Source organism: Malurus melanocephalus, unplaced genomic scaffold, assembly GCF_030028575.1.
Source record: "Malurus melanocephalus ecotype Western Australia unplaced genomic scaffold, MMel_1.1 scaffold_352, whole genome shotgun sequence".
Taxonomy (NCBI): domain Eukaryota; kingdom Metazoa; phylum Chordata; class Aves; order Passeriformes; family Maluridae; genus Malurus; species Malurus melanocephalus.
In genome coordinates, this window is record NW_026623584.1 from 760,519 (window position 1) to 784,918 (window position 24,400).

The 24,400-nt window shown below is 37.2% G+C and overlaps 1 protein-coding gene across 6 annotated transcripts in view; it reads left to right on the forward strand.

Annotated features, from left to right (window-relative positions):
- The window catches only part of SPOCK3 (SPARC (osteonectin), cwcv and kazal like domains proteoglycan 3), a 327,128-nt gene extending 303,872 nt beyond the window's left edge, over positions 1 to 23,256 (forward strand). For all 6 annotated transcript variants that reach the window (XM_057378291.1, XM_057378290.1, XM_057378292.1 and 3 more), the window contains one exon: positions 22,718 to 23,256. In XM_057378291.1, coding sequence (XP_057234274.1) covers positions 22,718 to 23,137 — 420 coding nt within the window. In that variant the 3' untranslated portion in view covers positions 23,138 to 23,256. The remainder of the gene's footprint in view (positions 1 to 22,717) is intronic.
- Positions 23,257 to 24,400: the final 1,144 nt, after the last annotated feature.

A 24,400-nucleotide genomic window follows, 5' to 3' on the forward strand; every position in this document is an offset into this window, starting at 1 on the left:
GGATAGGAGGTGTTAACAATACATCCTGATGCCTCAGTCTGTATGAAGTTCATTTAACTTTGATAGTCTTGCCAATTTTCTTTTTGATGCTCTTGAAACTTCACTTCTTCTGAATAAGTGTAGAGGAGGTATAAGTAGGTTTAGTCCCATCTTCTTATTTTCTCCAGTGAAAYAAAAATAAAAATATTTGCAGTCAGAAATTGTATTTTGTTTAAAACCTCCAGTGCCATTTCATAGAAGTAATTTAAAATAGTTCCACTGCAGTTGTCCTTATACCCTAGTAGGAAAACAGTTACTGTATTCTAATGTCATAACTCAAAGTAGTTTTACTCTGAAGGCTGACTCCTTTTTATTCAAATTGCATGTACCCTCAGGCCTTAGATCTGACTTCCCCTATATTAGGGTAGCCTGAAGATGAATGCTGTAGTTCTTGGCAAGTCCTAAGCTCTTTTTTCAAAGTTTTTGTCATACAGAGCTGTGACCATCTGGTGGTAGATGTCTTATTTTTCCTTCTGGAAGTGTACTTTTCCCCAGTGAACCTAAGTATTCTCTAATCCCATTGAAAGTAAGTAACTCTGTTCTGAAGAGCCCTGGCAATACTTTTCATCTGGATAGAATGCACCTATTGTCTAACAGGATGCTGGAAAGAAAGCTGACTTAATCAGTGTTGTTAAGATGAACTCCAGTTCTCTAGTTTTGCTTTTGTATCTTGTGTCAGTGGCCAGTTTCTTATTCTAGGTTATAGATGAATCTGAGTTCTGAATAAAGGACTGCTTTTGACTCTGTGTGTGGGTGTGCTTTTATTGTAAAGTGTGTATATGTTCAAGAAGAAAATGGTATTTTTTGACTTTATATTTTGAAAAACATCACAAAGTCCTGTAGAATGGACAAGGCCAAATTTCTGCTGAAAGGAGAGAAGTGGACAGTTTCAAAAGGTTTCTTATTGAAAAAGGAAAGATACTTTGATGCTGCAGTTAGTGTGACTGGTGAAGAAACCTTGGATCAGGACTGCTAAAATGACTCTTCCACTGATAACTGGTTAGATTTCGTATTACAGAATTGCGTGAAGAGAAGCCAGGCAGATATTCTGGGGCATTCCCCTCTCTCCCCTCCCCCTCCCCCCAATCAATTTTTTGCAATAGTTTATATTGCTGKCAGGTGTCTGCCTTGTAATCCTTTYGCATGTATGAAAAATACACCTGGAAAGGGAAGGTTTTGTGTAACTTGTGTATTCCCAAATCTATTATTTTATAACAAAAAGATTCCCTTTACTCCACCATGTACTTAAGTCAAAATGACTTCAGATAAAAAAGCAAAAGCCACAGATGCATAATGCTGATATTTCAAAGTGATACAGAGGCACTTGAGAGCAACCAATAATATTGCAGACTTTATCAGCATTGCATCAGTTCTTTCCTTCATAATCTTTCACTGTAATAGTCAGATATTTGACGAAAGTGATATAAGGGAAAAGATGTTACAATTCTCCAGTACAAAGTGACTGCAACTAAGGAAGGTAATTACTTCATCATTCCATCCACAGTTCCCCAATTCATCTATAAAACCTGTTCAGAAAGGTTTTGTAATTTTGAGGCTATGGTTATTCCAAGCTTTTTTAAACTAAGCAGTTGGCTCAGGTGCAGTATTATGTCTTATTATTCAAGTCACTTGAATTTATTTTTTTTTTTAAACTTAGTTACACATCGAAATTCCCCCTTTACTTGGCTGTATTATTCAGAATACACAAGCAAATATTTACAATTTATTCTTTAGCTGGTAGGCAGTCACTAGAGGGTGATATATTCTCGTCTCGCTTTTGGTCTTTCCAAATCCTCAGGCAGCTGCCTCTGTGCATTTATTTAGTTTGTGAGGCAGAATTGGCAGCTTTTTGAATGTTTGCAATCAGAATAGTTTTGTTGGATGTTGCAATAATGGGGCCGCAGGATTGCCTGAAATCTGCATAGGAATAAACTGTTAATGTCAATGTTGTTGACAAATAATGCCTGTATGTTCAGCAAACTCTTCAATTCATGAGTCCTTTAAAATTTTCATATACTTGAAATTGTCTGTGCAAAAAAAAGCGCCCCTTTTAGAATCTACCAGGCTAATTCCTTGCAAAGAAGAATGATTTGGTGAGATCATTTGATGAGAAGTGTGTGGTTGGGGCATATGGTTGTTTCAGACCATTCCAATTTGGGGAGAAGAAAATGTAAAGGAATTTTTTAAAGTAGCTTGGTCTCCTGTTGCTACTGGTCTACTTGATGTGTTGCTGCTCAGAATCACAGAGATTCTCAAGTGTCTGTCTAGATCTGAAAATGGTGCAATTTTTAATGTGATATTTTTATTCAGCAGTCAGATCTGATCTTCTGCAGAAKCTAAAACAGCTTCTTGTCTCATTTGATGGCTTAGTAGCTTTTTTCAGWTTTTTTCTGTTCTGCTGTGAGATTTTTCATCAATCTCTTCCAAGAAATTTTCTCTTTGATTCTACTGAATCAAATCCTCTACACTTAAAAGTCCATAGTGGTAATAATTTGCTTGTGGTGTGGTAGTTGTCACTTGCCTATACAGACAAATTCACAAGTGCTTTTGAGAAAAGCCAGTAATTGTCTCTTGAGCTCTGTTTTATCCTCTGATTTGCTGAATTCTGATAGCATAAATCTGTTATTCTCTCCTTCAAAACGGTCTGTCCTCCATTTGCACCTTTTTATCTTTCCAGGAGATTGAAAAGTTACTCTGTTAGTTTTTAAAATATTTTAAACCTGGCCCRTGGCTGGATCTGTACAAGTGGTTTGGTAGACACCCAAAGATATGTAGCTGGAAACTGTAGAAGGAATACCAAGTTAGCAGCTGCAGTAGAGTGCTAAAAATATATGAGGGGTAAGATGGAGAACTGTAAAAGTAATTGTAACATACTTACTGCCTTTTAATTACGCCGATCCCGAACTGAATCTTTGTCTAAGCATAGCCAGCGTTGGAATTGGCCACCAGAGGGCAAACTAAGCGTACGTGCTCCCCACTTCTGTATGTTGTTGAGAACAGCTTCTTCATGTCAATTAATTTGATCCTTTTTTCCTCTACGTTGATTGTAAATATTTTTTAAGGAAATACTCTTTTTCACTGAAGAGTTTGTCTTGCCTTGGCTCATTGTGTGGCAACAATAACCTGAAATGCCAACTTTGAAATATCATGTAACTCTTCCATAGGAATGATGTAAAACATCACCAAGCTAGTTTTATGTCTTACTGCTGGATAGGTTTTGATGGCATGTGCAAGCAGAAGATAAGCTGCGAGTCTTTTGCTTCTTTTCACAATCTGAAAGAGCATTAATCAGTATGAGGCTATCAAAGAGGTTATTTTGTTTATAGTAGGAAGTCTTTAGTTGTGTAAGGTTGACACTGCTAACACTGGCATTCATCCCATATGTTTGAAATAAGTTAAAATTTTGYTCTGTAACTCAGAGTAGTTCCAGGAATATCCTTTTACACTTACACAGAACTTTGTTACTTACGTTCCCTTTAAAGCAAACCACTTCACTAGACAAAATTGCAGGAAAGTTTTGCCTGAGGCAGGTACCAAATTTGTTCTCAGTTTAGGTATGAAAGATGACACATCTCAATGTTTATATATTTTTAAGTCACTGGAAATAGAGACAAGGTAGATTTCTTTGAAGAACTATGTGCAAAATTAAAATATAGTAAGAATACGTAAAAATGTCTAAACTTTCAACATSTTTATAAGCAGGGAATTGATTATAGTCACCAAATTTAGTAGCGTAAATTGATATTATCTTCTGTCATTGTRTACTGATTGATATATCTTAATTTTAATTTGAATTTCCATGAAAAAATATCTTTCCTATTTGACATAAAATTATGATTGTCAGATTATTGAAATAGTGTATGTAATGAAATGCRTATCTTGTTGGAAGGGAACATTGCAACGACTTAATTTGGTGTCGGTTTTCATGCTGATATGAGAATATAGGTGAGTGTCTTTTCTTCTTGGTATTTCTCAATATCAAGCTATGGTGTGATGTGTTTCTGTTTAAATTTGGGCTTCTTGGCCATGGTTAGTTTTATTTTGTCAGAATTTCAGTATGGCCTAGGTCAAACCACTGTGACGCTAGGCATTACAGGATAGAAGCTGAGGTATTACACAATAGAAAGAAATGCTTTGACAGGTTCTATATTGACTAACTTTGATTTATTGAAATTGTGGATTTATTAGCCCTCATGTGCAAGAAAGTGATTAACATGGACTGTATCTTTATCATAAAAATTTTCAGTCATTCTTTGCAAATATTTATGTTTGTTGACTTCGTTCTTTGGGATTCATGTGACCTTGTAGAAATTTTGGATTTGATTCCTATAGAATTGGTCATTTTATATTATAATTAAAGGACTTAACAGTTGGAAAATATCCTGGYGGAGTAAATTATTTGGCAGATTTTCAGTTGGTAACTTTGTAGATGATATGTTGTAACATAATTATATTTCTGTAGTGTCTGGTAGAGGGAGGATTTGAACCTCTAGGTCTCCATACAGCTACCTACTAAAATGAGTTGTAGTACAGGACCATTTTCATTGGYGGCAGTTTGATATATTTTTTTACAATTTCTTTGCCATATCCATTATATTTCATAAAGGTTTTCTTTTGAAAGACTGAGTGGCTGAGATGAACATGTCATTGTGTGGAGATATGTCCCCAAGTCATTAAAAAGTCCAAAAAAACACAAAAAAAAGAGTAGAAACTCTCTTAAAGCAGGAAGGTGGCAAACTTCAGATACTTTCTTGTGCCTCATCTCTGCGGTGGATCAAACAGCTTAGACTCATTCGATACATTTAATTCTTTTAAATTAAAACACCGTAAGTATGAGAAGAGTCATGTTATTTTGGTAAAGCTGTATGTGTAATAATGTGTATTTTGTTCCCTTTTTTTCAAAGTGGATGAATACATGAAAATACTCTGTATTCAATATATTCTTATTTTTTAAAATTTTAAACATCTTACTTTAATAAAAATTATTGGGAGTGTTCTTTCAAAATTTCTAAAAAATTTAGCTTTGAAGTCCCCCTGTAGGAGGCAGTTTTACATTATAGAAAAGAATTTATGACATTACAATTGGAACAATTATCTGCATTGATTTTCATAACCTAATAATGTGGGAGATAATTTATAATATCTTAATACAAGTTGGATTTTTTGAAGCAAAAAAATACCAAGTCCTATTGTAGTACAATTTCATATTTAAAACTAGAATAGTGTTACTGTCATGTACAGCTGAAGAAGGCATACCTGTGGTGTGGTATGAATGAATGAATTTTCTGAATGAATATTGAAACATTTTCAAATTAATTTAGAAATTGTTTTCRTGGCTGTGCTGCCAACTCCTGTCCTGTTTTGGAATACAGGAAAGAAAAAAAAAAGTCTCTTCAGTAACTGTATTTCTTTTGAATTCTTCAAAACTGGCTTAGATATGTTGTTGACAACTTGAACCTTAATGACATGGGATGTCAAGTTGCTTTCTGTGATAGAGTTCTTTTAAAAACCTGGTATTTTCAGCTGATCTTATTCTTCTATCATTATGAATGTGTGTTGTATATTTTAACTATGTGATCCTGCATTTTTTAAGTCAATTTTGCTTGTTTGTTTAACAGTCTTACTTTCAAGGTTCTTTTATTGTTGTTGTTTTAGTAATGTGCACTTAGTGAATTATAGGCTGCACCTTAATGGAGTAATTATTGAGGGAAGCCACTGTACAATTGTCTTCTACTAGTTAATGCAACCAAATTTGTAGTTACACTCATTCAGCTTTTTGTGTCTCTTCTCTAGGGTCTTTTAAGTGGATTGCTCTAAAAAAAAAAAGTTGGTCTATTTGATATTGTAAATACTGTGGGGATTTAAAGCTTAAGATCTTTTAGAGGAAAAAAAACCTAATGCCTTCATTGAGAGACAAATCTACAGAAGCCTGTTGCTTTTTGTGGTACTGGCTATTAGCASTCTGCTTTGTAGTTCTTCCATATTTGAATTAAATCTGGGGTTTTTCAGGAGTAAGTTATGATCTCTGCTTCTAATAAAACATATTTGGACTTTATCTTTCTGAACAATAGTGTCTGAAGTAACTGTACCAATGTTCAGGAATATTTTCTACAAATGTAGCAGAGTTGACAGAAGAAATAAATCAGTTTTTCTTTAAGTTATACACGAATAGGGCTGTTTGGAACCAAAATGTTCAATCCATATATCAGACATTAGATGTATATATATATCTCTAATAGATTCTGATAAGATTGCATGCAAATTTCTGTATTTTAATTCTCTTCTTTAGTATTTCTCTCATAATCAAATAAGCTTCAAGGAGTAAAGTGTATGACACATATGGTACTGATTTGAAGACAGCTGTCCTATTTGATTGAAACTGTGTCTCATTCTTATATTTATAGCTTTGTATGAAGTGTGTTTGAAACACAACACTGTTTACTTGCAGAAGGCAAGGCTGTGATGCACAGCTGTAGAGATGTTAAGCTAGCTATTGGCTTGCCTTTTGTGTTCTTTCTTGCTCTTGTTTTGTCTATAGCCTCTTTTTCTTTAGTATAGAAATGGAGAAGATAAAAATTGCACATGGTCAGGGACCTAATAATCCTAAAAAGAAAAAAAAATCTCATACATATGTAGAAATGACCAGTTTATGAAATATGTGAGGGAAAATAAAACAAGTCAAGCTCAATGTCTCTGGTCCAGCAGCTTGTCTGGTAACTGCCAATAATAAGCAAGTAAAACAGCAGATGAAAGCATCAAAGTAGTTAAAGAGGCTTCCTCTTTGAAAAAGAAGTTCTGAAAATCTGTACTGCTGCAGTAGTGTTTCTGCTACTCCCCTTTTTTTATGTGTTCTGTTTCACCATTCATGGCTGCAGTTGCAGCTTTGAATGCCAATTACTATCCTTCTGGTGTGATTATGGTCTATTTTGTATTCCAGACCTTGTCCTACGTGGATGTTTAAAAATTAAGAACAGCATTCCATTTAACTGAATTACATGAACCATATATAATCTGTAGTTCCATAGAATTTAACCAGGAGTTGACTTGGCCTTCTGGTTAAAATAGATCTTAAGATACTTCTGAATCAAAAGGATTTAATCAGCATCTGGCTTCTACTTAAAAAATGACCAAAACTTGTCTTGGGTATTTTTGACTTTGATCTTCAACAGTTAATCAATGAACATTTGTTTCCAATAATGAAGGAAAAGCTTATTTAGGTTTGTATTTTGGTCCTAAATTAATATAAAATTATTCCTGCTTTCCTTAAGTTTGACCATATATTTACCTTCTTTTTGCTTCTTAATCAGTTATTTTTTTATTTCCTAGCACTTGATTTGTAGCTGTGTCTGTCAGTGATCCCTTTTCCTACTTTCGAAAACTTAAGAAAAGATTAGTCTTCTTTTCCTCTTACGTGAGAGTGTTTTTTAACTATTGCAAGTGGCTGTGGGATCACTGGTGTTTGGATTCTTAAGAAATCTCAGTTGTCACTTACATTGCTTGTTTGGGCTTTGTTCTGTACCAGTAAAATAATCCTAACATTTCAGATCAAACTACAATCAATTCTGCAGTTTGATTTTTTCTTTACCTCAGGTTAACAGCTACTTCAATTTGTTAGATGCAGTGCTTACAAATTAGGAAGTTATCATTTTCAGTACTTACAGACTTTGAAGGTGTTTTGAGTTTTATCAGTGCTGTTTTTTCATCAGATAATCAGATAAGAAAAAGGATAAAACAGCAATTTAGCAGGGAATTTGTTAACTGAATACTTAGCTCTTTGTATCCTACCTTCCTATCATTCTCAGGTAGTCTGTCCTCTGATCCTTGGCCTTTAGTAAAGAAAAATTTTATGATATGTATTGTCAGAGCTTGATAGTCACATTGAACTTAGCTCTTGCTAGGTACTAGTGTGGTACTTTTAACTGCCACCTTGTTTCATGTGAAAATTTCTCTTAAGCAAAAAACTGGATTGTGATAGTAATGATTGAATTTATAGTTTGTGGACTATATTTAGGCATTTTTTGTAAGGTATGCTCTTCTGTACTTTCTCTTGGCATCAAATTTAACTAGAATGAACTGATGTATTGCTGCTATGAAGAGCAGGAGGTACAGCAGTTCAGGTTAGAAAGACAAATGAGTGTCTCCAGAAACACATTCTGACATGGGTCCATATTATTCAGAGGCAAGTTGCATACTCATCACAAGTATTTGAGATAGACTTGTTTTGCACAGTGATCTACATTTTTAAGCAGCTAAGTATTGCTTGTTGTCTTCACAGTTCATTGATCTTCAAAAAAGTTAACATCAAAGAAGATGAAATTTTCTGAAGATTTGGGTAACAGTCAAGATAGAGGGGAATGACAAAAAATAAGCTACAAAAGTGGTAGTTAAATGACTTGTTATATCTTATTTTAGACGAATCTAAAATACTGAGGCCATTGACTAAACCTTAGTAGATACTATGGGCCCTCAGGGATCGTATAGTTTGTGAAATGTAGAAAAATTGTGGATAGTAGTCTTAATGGTGCCTTGTGTTTTGGAATACACGAGCGTCAAATAGGAGACAAGAAACAATTTAAAGATTATGCAGATAACCTGCAGAGTTCCAAAATTAGTATTCTACATTTGTACTCTTTAGTTTTTCTTTCTGATGAAGATAATTTATATAAATTAAACAAGACTATGGCACACAGTTTTGAGTAACTTCCATGTAATTTAGAGAATGAGCATGTGATAGGTATTTTTGGAATGTGATTGAAAATTTTGGATTTATACCTCGTTTAGGTTTAATGTGGACGTAACTGAAACTGATATTACCGACCTGTCTCATAGATAATGTAGGTATAATTTGGCAATTGGTGATGACAGAGTGGAATGTATAGGCACGTGCCAGAGCTTTGCCACTCTTTGAGTGTGTGGATGTTTTTAGGTTAATAATATTCTGATACATTTTTATCACCTAGTGAAAAACGCTTGCATTTTATGTACATATGTAAATTCAGAAAGTTACATTTATAGAAAGGAGTGAGGAAATCTCAAAGTTCAGTCGTTAAAACAAACTGCCACTTGTTGTTTACTTTGATAGCAGAGTGGGGCAAACATGTCACCTTGACCTCAAGGCGACTTCACAATGTATTCAGAACGTATGTGGTTCTCTTGTCAGTGTGTAATCTTTAAAGGAAATACCAAGTGTTCTTTACTTGAACCTTACACCACTGAACTTCAGGAAAACCCAGTTTCTCTCTTCGTTTGAATGTTGCAAATAGCTACTTAGAATTTCAGTCTTTCAGTTCAAATCTTCTGTGTGATGATAGACTGGAGATCATTGGGTTTTCTCTCAATTCTAAGTGCAGTTATTCTTTTCCTCCAACAAACCTGTTTGATTGTGGTGTCTTTTTTTTTTTTTTTTAATTTTTCCCTGCCGTACTTTTATCTGTCTCTAGGAGAAAAATTATTGTAGGACAAAGGCTTTTTCATATGTGAAATGAATGTGTTTTTCTTCATCCCAGCTCACTGAGACTGTGTACCATACAGACCTCTGTGTCATATCACTGTAACATCAAGTAAGATTTAGAACCAGAAGAAGTTAGTTTGTGATCCCTTTTTATTTAAGATGTATTCTAGATTTGGGATTGCAGATATTTTGATTTAGATGCAGTCTATACTTTAAAGAACCATATGGTTTAGGTTTCAACAAAATAAATCTATGTTTTAAATGGGCAGGCTGTTGACGTGCACTGCAGTGCATGGAGGGTTGAGAGTTGCAACTTCCGAGCATGAACTTGGAGAATGGAGGAGTGCATGCTAATTACTGTAAGTTTTCCTTTAGTGTCAAGTGAAATAATGCTAGGAAATAAGCAAACAGTAATAGCTAAAACAYTGATGTATTGCCAACAGTGTTTCAGTTGCAAACCTAAACATCATGCTGTTATATCATCCCAGCCAGACTTATTACAGCCTGCTGCCAGTTCTTACTTGCATGGCTTCTGTCTCTGAGTACTTTTAGTCTGTCTTGATGAAATTCTGCCTCCTTCTTCCTTCTTCCTTGTTTGCTTTCACTACTATCCTGCTATGAAGCGTCTCTCTTATGAGAGAGACACAAAATTTGTCTTCATTCTATCTATAAGAACACTTTTCAGACTTTGATTTGCTGCTGTAATCATACATTGTGTAAGTTCATAAAGTGTGTTAAGTCCGAGGTAGCTGCTTCTCCCAGACTCCCATTTTGGTTCTAATTTAGAAGCATTACATTATAGATTAGTACTGAAGTACATCCCGACATGTATTCCTCTCTCCAGGACAATTAGCCACTTCATCAATATAGATTGAGTTGAGTGCTTAGTCTTCTATCCCACTCAGTTTGCCTTCCTTTTTTTTTTTTTTCTTTTTTCTTCTTTTAGTTGTTCTCTGTCTTTTTGATCACAACAGCTGCAGTCAAGGCAGATAACTTATTAATTCTGTATGTACTTAAATACATGTGTAAAACTTGTTTTTTGATGAATTTAATTATAATTTAATCTTTAAAAATTATTGTTGTCCTTTCCCTGATGCAAAACCAGTACTTTGTTATGGCAAACAGGCAAAACCAAGGATGACTCAGACATTTTAGATTCCTAATGAGACCAGCTATCAGAGAAACACTATGTGATATGTTACTTCTGTATGGAAACCTGCTGAATTCTTGACATTGTTGACTTGAGAATGGTTGGCTTAACTCTTCATGGAGTTTTAAAATTATGGCATTGGGTAAGGTATGCATAAAGACTTGGGTTTATTTTTTTTTTTTTTTTGGTAACATCTATCAGCATGCAGCATGGATACTATGAGATATTTTCACTCATTACCACAGGTCAGGAGTGTGGTGGGGTTTTTTTGGTCAATTTGGGCAATTGATAGATTCTTGCTTTACATAAACTTTGGTGTTACAGAAATTGTCTCGGCGTCTCGGTTTTGAGACAATGTTTTCAGAGAGAAAACGTTACAGGGAAACGTTTCCTCTGAAATGAAAATAAATTTGATAATTTTTTTCCCACCAACAAGAAATAGATGCTGGGCAAAAAAGGTGAAGAGAAGAAAGGTAGTTTTATTAACAAAAACACAGTGCCCACAGGACACAGATAAAGAGTAACCGTTAGATAGCGAGGATACAGATAAAAAGTAACCGTTAGATATTCAAACAAAAAAAAAAAACCCCTCACCACGCAGCAAGGCAGTGACTCCGCCCCCCGGGAAAAAGAAACAAAAGAAAAACCCACGTGGCGGTTCTTGTAACAGTGGCAAAAGGAAAAAAAAAAACAACCGAAAGAAAAGAACGGTACCACAGTCCCAGCTTCCCAGTGGATGAATCAGAGGGCTCTGTGTGCCTCCGCTGCCAACCCGGTCTGCCCCGGAATCCCGGACGAGATGGAGCCGTGAGGCCCCTCCCTCGGCGGGACCACCCCAGGAGCAGGACCGCAGGAGATGTAGAGGGGATATTCGAGGAAAAGCCTCCGAAGCCAACAAACTGAGCCAGCAGAAACTGCAACACTGTAACTGTGCTGCAAGCAGCAAGCGAGCGACTCCCACGGYGAGAAGCAGACAGAGCAAGAGCTGAGCTCGAGCCGCCAGATCGCGTGGCAGCGCTGGCTGTTAAACGGTCCACTGTGGCTTCCCAGCAGCCCCTGCTCCTTCTTCCGGGTTACATTTAAAGAGACAAACATTTTTTGGGCATATGTGCCAACGGAAAAGGAATACAGAACAAAACTGGCACCAAACATCAACCCAAGACAGTACTATGTAACTTTTGCTGTAATTAATAAGATGTGACAATCGTGTGCCTGATCAGCTTCATGAATTGATCTTTTCCAGGTGTTTATGTATCAAGGATGCTACGTACGCTGGTTCTTTGCCAAGGATCATGCTAAAATTGCAATATTGAAGGCTTTTTCCTTTTTCATTGTTCACTATGTTTCTTGTGTCACTGTTTATTAATTTGGCTTTTAGTTGCTGTTTTTCAGTGAGTTGCAAACACTGGAGACCTGAGACTTTTGTTTATGACAGTCACTACAATACAATGTTGTTGAAATTATATTTAAATATCCCTTTGCAATTTCTCTCGTTTGACTTGGTTGTAACTTTGTGGGATAATTCTGTGGAAAAAAAGGAGAGAGCACAGAACAGTAAAAACACTCCTCTACATAAAACTTCTAATTAATTTTGTTTCTGTTTCTTCTGTAAATAGTCCAGTTAGTATACATTCAAAATTCAGGCGATGAGTTACAGAACATTACCATTACTAATATGAGCCAGCTGCCCAAAAAGAAAGTCAAATTGTATATTTGCAACTATTAGAAAATAATAGAAAATTAATTAGAAGATATGGTTAAGTTCCTGTGTAATTCTGTGGAGAACTTTGTCATTCCCCCTCTGCTTGCACCTCCGGTTATAGTACAGAATCAGAATAAATATTAAAAAGAGCAAAATAAGTGCTCTTTTTAATTTTTATTAAAAGTAGTATTTATTAAAGTAGATTTTCATTTAAAAAAAACCCATAAGATTGGAGGACTCTGGAGAGAAGGAATGGTAATGAAAAGATGTTGCTTTGCCTTCTTGCTTTAAAGACTTCCGTCTTTGTTTATCTATCAGTCTGTATCTCTTCAGTAACAGCCTGTTGCTGTCTGGTCTTGGCTCCAGTTGGAGATGGAAACTGGGGTACATGGTTCTATGTGGCAGGGTTAGTTGCCTACATACAATGACATGCATTTTAAAAACAGAAATATTTATGTACCTGGCAGTATTTAAATACACATGAGCTCTAGTGGAGTGAAGGTCCAGACAGATTCGCTTGAAATTTAAAACCAAAGACAGTAGAACAGTTTTGACAAAGAAAATTGAAAGGTCTGTGTACTCGAAGTAATGGAAACATTGGTGGGTTTGCATTCTTGTGTGGGTGACTGTGCATTTTGAGAGTAGAAAAGAGGAACTCTTCATTGAATTTGTACTCAGTTTCACAGGCAGAACAATTAAGGTCTCAAGCAACCTGAAAAATTTCGTTTCCATAGCTTATTCCAGTCACAGCAAACTTACAAGCTGGGTGAAATTTTTATTTAATCTACCTCCAAAGTGAATAATAGTGATCAAAAAGAACTTTGAAAAACAGGTGGTGATATGAAGACACATTTTTGAAATGTATTGCTAAAATTATTATTTGATAATAGCAGTCATGGTCCGTGGAAATGTGATTTTTTTCCAGTGCATTAAAGACACTGATCATGTACAGTTCATTATGTAATTTTCCTTGCTAACTAGCTGCAAGTCAACATGGCAACTAAAAACCTAAAGCCACCTTAACAAAAATATAGAAAAAAAACTAAGGGCAAAAAACCCACAAGCCTCTCATGATTTTCCTTTACCTTTTATTGTTTTCACTTCTCTCATTCACGTTTTCCTGTTGTGGTTTTTGTTTAAAAAAGAGATGTGCAGATCAGTAAGTGCAATGAGTGCCTCTTTTTATGAACTGGGTTTATCAGCCCTTTTCTGAGTAGTTCCAGTCTGCCATATTTATCACTATGCATTCCATGTACGAAACTGTTATGGTCAGTTTTGTTAACTGAGACAGGCTGGAGTCATGGTATGGAATATCACTGCTGCAATGCTTTTCTTTGCAGAACGGCTGAAACAACCAGCAGCTGGTTACTGGTATAGACAAGGAGGACTTGATCTGTGATTGCACATTGCTTTGTCCTTATCACTGAGATCTCAGTACCTTTCAGGAATTTCCTAATATGGCATAAATAGGACTTGGCATGATAATTTTTGATTTCACCAAGTGAGTTTTGAAACTTTCTTTTTGCGGTACTTATTTTTCCTAGTTTCTGACATTGATTATCTTCTTTGCTGGTAAAGTATGKCCAKRGAGTGGATATTGCATTTTGGAAAGGCAAGCATCAGTGCCTTTAAAATGTAGTCCTTCAATTCTGTTGCTGTTACTTATTATAGAAGATATTGAACAAATTCGGGAACAGAAATAACCTGGAGAAACAGTGTTCTAGGATACATTGTGCATTGTCAAAAGGTCAGCCTGACCAATGAGCATTGAAGCTCATTGCAGAGGGATGGGAGGGCTGGTACTTGACATAAATGATATACGTTGCCTACAGAATTAATTTCTTCCTGATATACTTGTTTGGAATAGATGCAGTAACAGAAGGAGTAATTGGCTTTGTCAGTTAAAACCTGCATATTTTGTGCAAAATATTCAAAGGCAATTTCCTCCAAGCCCTAAGATGCTTGAAACGTTCAGATTTACAGAAAGCTGAATTGACAGAAGAGAATTTGGCTGGCAGAAAGTAGCTGAGCACGTGAAGTGTAAGGCTGCTTTGTTTTGGAGTAATTTCAGTGATACAATTTTTAAAAGTACCTTTTTTTTCCCTTTTGATTTGCTTTGTTCCTTTAGCTTCAAAGAATTCGGGTCATTCGTGGCCATAATTTCTCCTTTCTTTCTGAAATGCTTTTGAGGGATTTTTTGGAAATAGGCTGCAAATCTTACAGTATTTAGTCATGTTGATCYATGTCTGCATTTTRGTGTATGTAAGAGAGCTGTTACTTGAAGTTGCGTCCTTATATTGGAGATGGAATGGGTGTAGAATTTTTAAGTCTGTTAATGACTTGTTTAGAATCAGAGACAGAAAAGGTTGGAAAAGGTCCCTAAGATCATGAAGTCTAACCGTAGAAGTATTAGTATTGAATTACTCTGCTCTTTCTCTGGAAGAGCAGGAATAAGGCAGGTCTGAGTCATATCAGTGGAGTTTTAAGGTTATGTTTTTATGGTAAGAGCAGAGATAATGCCCCAGTGTAAATAAGCAGCATCATGTTAACAAGGTCATATTTTCTTCTGAAATTGCAAAGTGTCATCCATGTTGTTTATAACGTGTCTTAAATTAGGAAATGAAAGAGTGCWGAAAATAAGAAAGACATAGCCAGCAGTAGCATGTTGAGGGTAGCATTGAAGTGTGTCCATGCTGTGGAATAAAACAAAAACCTACTGAAAGTAAGGAAATTTTAGGTGGCAAAACAGGATGTCTTGTTTCATGGTGTGAATCATATATTGCCATATGWCAAGTGTAGTAAATCATCATTTTCATTCTATTGGAACTGAAGAAAAAATACTTAATTTATCAAGGTTGGCTAATATGGCAGGAACTGGGCATGATACATGCATAATGCAGTGAGCTCTGCCTTACATGGTAAGGTTAGTTTGACTGCTTGGAGTATGAGGACTGATATTCTTTGCAGTGAATATAGGCAACTGGTGACCTTAGAATATCTATTCTACTTTGGCTTAGTAAAGTATTTCTAATAATGTAACATTTTTTTTTAAACTTGGTGGTTTCCTGTTTTCCATATACTGTTCATTAAATATGGTAAGTGGATTCCCAGAAGAGGTTCAAGGAAGTAAAGATTCTTCCATGATATTTTTAAGGTCAGAAAAAAAGCAGTATTTACTTACCCTACTTATCCTGTCTTACATAGGCCAAGTAATTTCACTATTAAGCTCTGAAAAAAGACCCAAATTCCGTAATTCTCCCAATATGATTTACAGTTATCAGGCTATTTCTTAGAGTATGAAATTTATGTATTCAAGCATTGAGCAATTCTTAAATACTTAAACTTTGAGGCTGTTGCCTTTACTAGTCCTGTTGTTAATAGATGGTATGATACAGCCTGCGTGCTCATATCTTGCACTTTTTCTGTGGAAAGGATTTTCCGTGAACTGGAGATGAATTCTAATTGACTTTTAGGGCAGAGGATTTATGAGTCATTGTACTTGTGTTTCAGTCACGTTTCTAGTGCCGAGTTGTTAGTGAGGACACAGAGGTACAGGAAGTAAAAGGAAGGTAAAGTTAGTTTATACTTCAAGTTATGTGTACTCTTATTGAAAGACTTTTTTAAGTGCGGTCCCACATGGGTTTTCTGTCTGTGAAACTCGGAGAAAGGTTGCATATCATAGTGAGCATAGTGTAAATCAGTTTAAGTTCTTAAACCTGGTTCTACTTTAAAATGTAAGTGAGCTACTTAATCTGTAATGTTTTGCTGCAGAATATGCTGCAGAGAGTGCATGTAAAATTTCAATAAAGTTTCTTTCACGCAAACTTCCATAGTGATTTAAAGAACTGAAATCCCAGCTAAACGTGGCCCTGAACAACCTACTGTGGTTGACTGTGCTTTGAAACCTGGGTGAAATGAAAAGAGTCTTCAGATGTCATGCCAACTTGAACTTCTGTTTCTCTGATCCTGTAAAGTGCAGATTCTCATAGTTCTGTAAATTAGCAGATGAAACTGTTGGTCATTGTTTTTTAGTTTATGTTTAAAGTAGGCTGTTGAAAAACTCTTAAATGTGTTCTGTGTTTAGGGGTTTGGTAGTTCTTAAATTTTTTTTTTTTGGTTGATTTTTTAAGACGTTTTGGTTTGTCAGAAGCATAACACACAACTTTTCGGTAGAGTTGTATTGCAGCTTAAGTGTCAGCATTGCAAGTGCAAATATGTGTTACATATACACATACGCATACAAAAGAAGTGATGCAACTCTTAAAAGTTGCTTTTTTATTGATCTAAATTTTTTTTGTTTGTAATGAATAAGAAAATAGGCTTTTGGGTTCTGTATTGTGTTTCTGTCTTATAGACTTGCATATTGTGTTTCTTCATTGTCTGCATATTTCCTTTTCTTTCTGTGTTTAGTAGTGTAATGAGAGCAGTTACTTAAGTGGCCCCCTTGTTTATTCTGCTTTATTTTCATATTCCTGCATTTTTCAAGAAAAGTATTTTCTAGTTTAATATAATGCTTACAAGATAAATTGCAGAGTATTTTTAAAAAACCAAAACATAACATGATCTGCATATTGGCTCATATTCCTTTTATTAACGTTACTGTTATACGTGTTTGTGTATCTGTGTGCCTTATGAGAAAACTGGTCTGTCCTATTTTACTGTGGAATTAAATAAACAGATTGAAGGAGAAGCTTTTCAGTATAAGTGTACTCAGTATGTGTTTGAACTTTGGTACGTAGTTGTGAAACAGGATTTATGTGGTTTCAACAGACTTGTGAGGAAAAACAGGATTGGTATCAGCAGGTAGATAGGAGCAATGTGTGCATGTACATGGTAAGCCATGAAATTGTTCAGCAAATCAGTAGTTTTCAGTGGCCACTTTAGACACAGTCTCTACTTTCTTGTGAAAACCAAAACAAAGTGTACCATTATTCAATTGATTTTTTATTCCAAAAATGTGTTGCTTATTTATAGTGCACATACTTCAGTGCTTTAGTGATGTTTTGTTTTTCGCTTTTGGCAATAATAGACAGTGGAATTCCTCTGTATTTTGCTTTTATGTGTAAGAACACTGTGAAAAATTGTTCTCCACATTCAGATGTCTGTAAATATTCCAGGAGTAGTCTTATTATTTTTATGTAAGTAGGAAAGCTCCAGTGAGGCTAATGATAGGTGTAGTGTGAAGACGGGAAGTGAAAAGCACTTTACCCCAGTAGCTACTTTAAAACCCGGAACTGAACTCTCTAGCTCTGAGATAATAAAGTCCTTCATGTCAGCTCAAGTTATTCCTGCAGTAAATCTGCATGCAGATACGCATCTGAATTGAAAGGACAATATTGTTTCTTCCCCCTCCTTCACTGTAAAGCAGAGCAAGTAAGGTCCCATTTCTCATTCTTTGTGTCTTCATCTGAAAACTTAAAGATGACTTAGTTTAAAGGGGCATGTGGTAAAAATCCAAAGGAGTTTTAGCAATAAGGGAGTCTGTTAAACAGGATATTGTGGTGAAGTTCGAGTGTGTGGCTCTCTCCTTTTAGAGGATGCACAGAAATGGGATGTGGAAGGTGACACAAGGGAGCTCAAGTTTGCTCACTGATCCTAACATGGGTGCAAGCAGTGCTGTCAAGACAGAAAGAGCATGGAAATACATGCTTTTCTTTGCTGAACAGCATTCATCACAATGAGCAATCAAGAGCTTGTCACGTATTGAGTAGTGCTTTGAAATAAAGAGACRGTTAGCATTGTAGAACAGTTCCTCCTCTTGGTTTTGATCTAGATTAAGTATTATCATGCTTAGTATATTACATAGTAATATATAGTTCTTACAATCAAAAAGGCTTTAAATATGTTTCATAGAATCATGGAATAGTTTGGGTTGAAAGAGATCTTTGAAAGGTCTTYAGTCCAACCTTCCTGCCATGAGCAGGGACATCTTCACCTGGAGCAGGTTGCTCAGAGTTCCATCTGACGTGGCTTTGAATGTTTCTGGAGATGTGCATCTGCCCCCTGTCTGGGTAACCTGTTTATTTGTCTCATTAAAAAAAAAAAAATTGCCTCTTATCTAGTCTGTATTTATTCTCATTGGTTTATAACTGTTAACACTTTTCCTATCAATACAGACATGTTTCTTGTGCTTCTGTTCTTTTGTTGGTCAAGCTATTGTTATCTAAGCATGTCAGCTGTCGTACAAAGCATCACACATTAAACATTGTATTAGAAAAAGTTGTTGGACTGTGACCTCCTTGAAAATGCTGTGTGTGCCGTAAAATGAGGTTTTTCTATGCTAATACACTGTAACAACTTGGAAAGTGGCAAGGTACTCATAGGCTCAGCTCCAGTATTCAATCTATGGTGTAGGAGATAGTTGGCTTGTCTATATTCTAGAACCTGACAAGCAGATAATAGATCTGTGGGATTTTTTTTTTTTTTTTTTTTTTTTTTTTTTTCCCCAGGGTGTGGCGGTAAGCTTTATGTAGAAGGTAAAAAATGTATTTTTTAGCTTCTGATTCCCATTTAGGTTCCTCATTTTTTTTTTAATCCCTACCTTCGAAATCTATTGTAATACTGAATGTGCAGTGTATTAGAGTAAGAAAGCATACATTCATTTGATTTTGCCTGTTGTGTCTCTAGATTTGTTAAATGTCCTTGAAAAGTGTTTGCATGAGAGGATGAGGAAATAATCTTAAAGAGTGAAGCCTAAGACAGATTTTGTTGGTATTTTCAACTGTCCTTGGAGGTAGTTTAGAGAAGGTAGAGCCGGAATGTTCTCCTTACTGGTAGGCAGGGGTGGGATTAGAGGTAACTGACACATTACAATGTGGAAAACCTAATTAAGTGAAATAAAAACAATTTCTTACCAGAATAGACACATTGTAGAGTGGTTGACCGAGAGCCCAACTTGGAATCTCTGTTCCTATCACATGCACAAACTTTGGGCAAGACTTTGTGCAACCTTTTGTGCTTGTTCATGCTTTAGGCAGTGGTTAAGACTAGATGACTTCCAGAGTTTGTTGACAACCTAGGTTTGTTTTATGATGATATGGAAGATTAATAATAGGTAAGAGACTTTGGTAGACCTAGGAAATACAAGGTAGGTGTTAACRGTAGGTACTAAAACTCAAGAGTTTGTGTTAATATTTTGTGTTATTTGTGAATATAAATTGCAGGCTTTAAGTAATAGTTCTGTTAGTGTTCTGATGAGGAATTTTACATGATGTTCACTTCTTTCCTAACTCAGAATGTGCAAGCATCCATTATTTCCTGGCTTATATATCAGCAGGATATATAGGAAGGAAATACTTGAGGGAGAATGATGAAAGAAATGAATAATTTTATTTTTAGCCGTAAAATAAATGATACGTAATTACTGAAGTTAAATCGCGGAATATGTTTTGGAAATATTATGTGTATTTATGTGTATTTTACCACAAACATATGTTTTGGAAATATTATGTGTATTTATGTGTATTTCACCACAAACATAGAAATTTAGAAAGTGCCGCTAAATGCCGCTACCAAAGTAGGAAACTTGCTTCATAGTCTAGATCTAACAAATATTGAATGGAGGATAGAGAAATTTTKAATCCTTACAAAGGTAGTTTGCTTTTCTGTTATAGCTGTCTTGCTGTCTGTGTTCATCTGTGGGCGCAGTAGTTTTCAACATGAGAGTAAAKACATCTGTTTCTGTGTTGATCATAATAGCAAGGAGTAGACCAGTTCTACTTACTTTTTATGAGTATGTTTTTGTTAGAATTTCTCATCAGGTCAGCTTWGAGACATAATTGTCCGCTGAGCTTTTTAAAATGTTTTAGCACTGACACTGCTGAGGCAGCTACTTTTGTTTTTTAAATGGTTTGTAATTTCAGTGCACAGTAGCAAGGAAGGGAGCTGGAGGAAAATGATCTCAGGCCCAGGATTTTTTTGAGTGAGGTTGGTGTTGTAGTACTCACTTTCGGGTCTAATAGCATTGCTGGAAGTATCTCTCCTTAAATCTGAGAAAGGTGCTGCAGTAGAAGATGTAGGACAAAATGTAATTTGTTCAAAAGCACCATCATTTTCCTACAGTATTTCAAGGTCCATAGAGAAAAGAGGACTCTGAATACAAAGGCTCGGCATAAGGATTCAGTTCCCAGCTGACCTCACAGTCCAAAGCAGAGAAGTTTTCTCAAGTATTTAACAGGAAGGATTGTTGTTTCGTTGCAGTCGGTCATAGCAGTTGACTTGAAAAACATTTACCTTGCTTTGCTTCTATCTCCTAAGCGAACTACAGCTGATCCTGACAAAATATGATCATCCTGGTTGAGGATGGGAACTCAATCTTTCTTTAAGTCTCACTGAGAAAAAATGAACTGAAATATTAGGGTCCTCAAGTGCCCTTTCAGGCTGTTGCTCTTCTTTTCAGGAGAAGGAAGGTGGCACATACAGACCATTTGGAATAATGACAGATAATCTTCAGTTCTGATTGCAATTTATATGTAACGGGGGTAATTACTGAGCATTTCCACAGACTAAAGAAGGGAGTTGGCATCTAATCTTAAACATTAGCTATAGTTCTTGTTAGTGTTGAATTCAGTGCAAAGATTCGGTTTACTGCTTTGCTTTCGTTGTGTAACTAAGTACACTGACTACCATGACATTCTGCTGCTGCTTGTTGGTCACTGTAACTAAGACAACTTGACATACAGAGTTTGTAGGTAAATACAGTGAAGGCACTGAGGATTTTATCCCTGGGCTTGGTATGTATATTTTTTATTGTAAAAGCTACATGACAGAGAAAGGCAGTGATGTGTTCAGTATTTTAGAGATTAGTTTTATGATAGATCAGGATTTTGTAAATTGTCATTAGCACTGTATCTGCTGCATTGAGCCATCATTCTTTAGAAGTATACCTGTGTTTACTAACAAAGTCCTTCTGGTTTTAGTTGTGTTCTTTCAGTCTATATGATAGGTGGAAAACCTGTGCTTTTTACATGACAAATTGGAATCTAATATTATTATCACTATTTGAAGGAAATGTCAGGAAGAGAGGACAGAGATGTGATTCTTCTTCCACTTCTATAATGTAGTTTTTTCAGAATCAGTGGAATTAATATGGAATTAATAGAATAGAATTCCAATAGAAATATGGAATTAATATGGAATTAATAGAATAGAAAAGTTATCCTTGATGTTTTCTTTGTAATCTCATTTTTCTGTTTGGAAATGGGAGGTCTCAGCTATTTTTTACTGGATCAGTCTCCTCTGCCGGGCTTTCCTTGGGCAGGGCATCTACTGGCAGACATTTAATACCTTGTTGAATTTGATATGCCATATTTAATAAACATTGTTTCGAAAAATACTTCATTTCTATAGTGGCATCTCTGTGAAGTGGAAAAAAGAGAATGAGTGTAATTAGTGATAGGAGTGTTATTTCATGACAGTCTTTTGGTAAGAAAAGCTATGCTGCTTGGTATTTCCTCATGAAGTAAACTCTGAATGCAGATTGTCTGTGTTAAACAAAAAGTAGTGGCAAGTAATTCCACCCTTTTTCAGCTATTAAATAATCAGTAATTATTTTTCTGTTGGAGTTTAGGACAGTATGAAAAATTGTATACTATGGGCAGTGTGTAAATGTTCAACAAATTGTTGTAATTTATTGTATTTCAAAGTCTGTTTTCCTGGCATTCTTTAGGTGTGACTATTTTTTTTTCCCTATCGTGATGAAAATAATGGTTAAGCCTGGTTCCATGGTGAGAAAAATAATTGGAGAAACCTTAGTGGGCTTCTGTGGGTTTTGGGTCATGTTAATAGCTAACTAATGGCCTGTGTGAGTGGGGCTTCCCAGAAACCTGACTTCCTGCACACATTTGCTGGAACTTGCTCTTTACCCTGCCCCTCCTCGATCCTGGCCCATTGGGCACAGCTGGGACCAGTATAAAAGAGGTGCAGAGGTGCAGGTAGGGATCCTGGACTCTTCGAGGCTGTAAAGGAACATGAGGTGCACACAGGTACGGGTGAAGGGTGTTTTGGGGACCAGAATGTCTGTGGGATGGGTCTATGAGGAACCTGAACACCCATTGGGGAAGGGAGGCTGTGTATGACATCTGGGTGTCAGGGCATGGGGTGGATCTGTAGGGGAGCYGGGGAGCTGAGGAACAGGTAGGGGGAGTTCCATAGGGAAAGAGGCTTCTGGGGAGTGCAGATCTGTAGGGGAGCCATGCATCCAGGTGAGATCCAGAGATGGCCCAGTTGTGCAGGGATGGGCCCACATGGACTGGGAGGGGATTTGTGTGGGACCCAGGTGTTTGGGAGGGGGAATCTGTAGAAAAATCAAGCATCTGGGGTGGGGTTTCCAGTGGGTGCCCAGAAGTCCAGATGGCTCTAACCCCACATTCTGCAGGTATCCATGGCGGGCTGGGTGCTGTGCGTGACGCTGGTGCTGGCAGCACTGGCAGGGGCTCAAGGCCAGACCTACCAGGCTTTCCTGCAGAAGCACGTGGATGACCCCCGGACCCAGCTGCCAGCGGCTAAATACTGCAACATCACGATGGCGCAGCGGGGAATGACAAGGCCCATCTGCAATGACACCAACACCTTCGTGCACGCCCCAGGCATGACTGTGGCACGTGCCTGCTCCCGGGTACCTGATGCCCAGGGGTACTACACCACCCCGAACAGGCTGAATGTGACCATCTGCCGCCTCAGTGGCCGGAGCACTCGGCCGCCCTGCAACTACCGGGCGGCACAGACGGTGCAGCACTATGTGCGTGTGGGCTGCCGTGGTGGACGTCCCGTGCACCTCGAGAATACCTTCCCATAGTGAGGCATTCTCGAGGCCCTGGAATGAGGCCTGGCTTGAGGGGTGCCGATTCTCCCCCCGTCAGSGGCTCTGTCAGTGGTGGAAATAAAGGAGTTGTCACAGGCTTTGGCTCCAGCATCAGTTTCTGGGTGGACCGTGCGCCCTTACCCCTCTCTGGGTGACTCAGCCTTGTCCAAGTTGGACTTGTCCTCCATGTACCTTATAAATCTCTGTGTTTTCCCATCCTCCTGKGTGTCCATATCYYGTTAGGGTGTCTCTGAGCTCTCCTGTRACTTCTCCCATTTCTTGGATGCTCCACAACTCTCATGGGTGCCCCATAGCCACCACCAGCCTCCCAGGCCAAAGGCAGCCTGATCTCCTGGATGTGCACCCAGGGCTCTCCCCAGTATCCTGACCCTTTGSGTWTYRYGTTGCTTTCCTGGATGCCCCATAAYTCCCAASMGGGTTTCCCAACSTMCTGTGTGCCTCATAATCCCCCSTGTRTCCCCCCAAATTCCCCCATATGTGCCCCATAAACTGTCAGGTGTCCCATGCCCCACATGCTTCTGACACCATCCCTGACATCTCCGGGGCTGAAGCTGCTCCCCCTTGGAACCCCCATGGGAATGAGCCCCGGCCGAGACTACAGAGAGCCCTAAATCACCATCCCACACACACACACAATGCAGACACAGCTTTCCTCAAGTCTATGGGGAAATGTTCCTGAAATCTAGGCTGGGAAACTTGATATAGTAAAATGAGAAAGGAGGTGATGTGATTTTGAACTGAATTTTATCTTTGGATGCATAAGGCTGTGGAGGTTCTTACAGGAATGTAGAGTGGGGTTTAGAGGTACTATAAAAAGAACATTTAATTTGATCTTCTCCCATTTTAGCTCAGTTTAGGCTTTTAACATAGATAAGTGCCATTAAAGTACTAGAGAGATTTTTTTGGACTCAGAAGACACTAGTTGTTTGTGAGAAAGAGTAGAGAGTTTTGTGATTTGTTCATCCGTACTATAGAGGACTGTAACAGGGCTTAACTCAGAAACTAAGAGAGCGAGAGAAAAATGCGGAAGAGGCTGTAGTTCACAAAATGCCCTCTATTTGGAAAGATTCCAAAATAAATTGCACTGTATGCTGTACAAATGGCTAACATTTGGCAACATTAAAATTAATCTCATTCTGGGGCAGGGTACAGCGGATTTGTAGTGCTCAGCAGTATAGTTCTATTTTAAGGCAAATTGAAGGCTCTCTTGATTCTTGRAGGACAGGGAAATCTCAG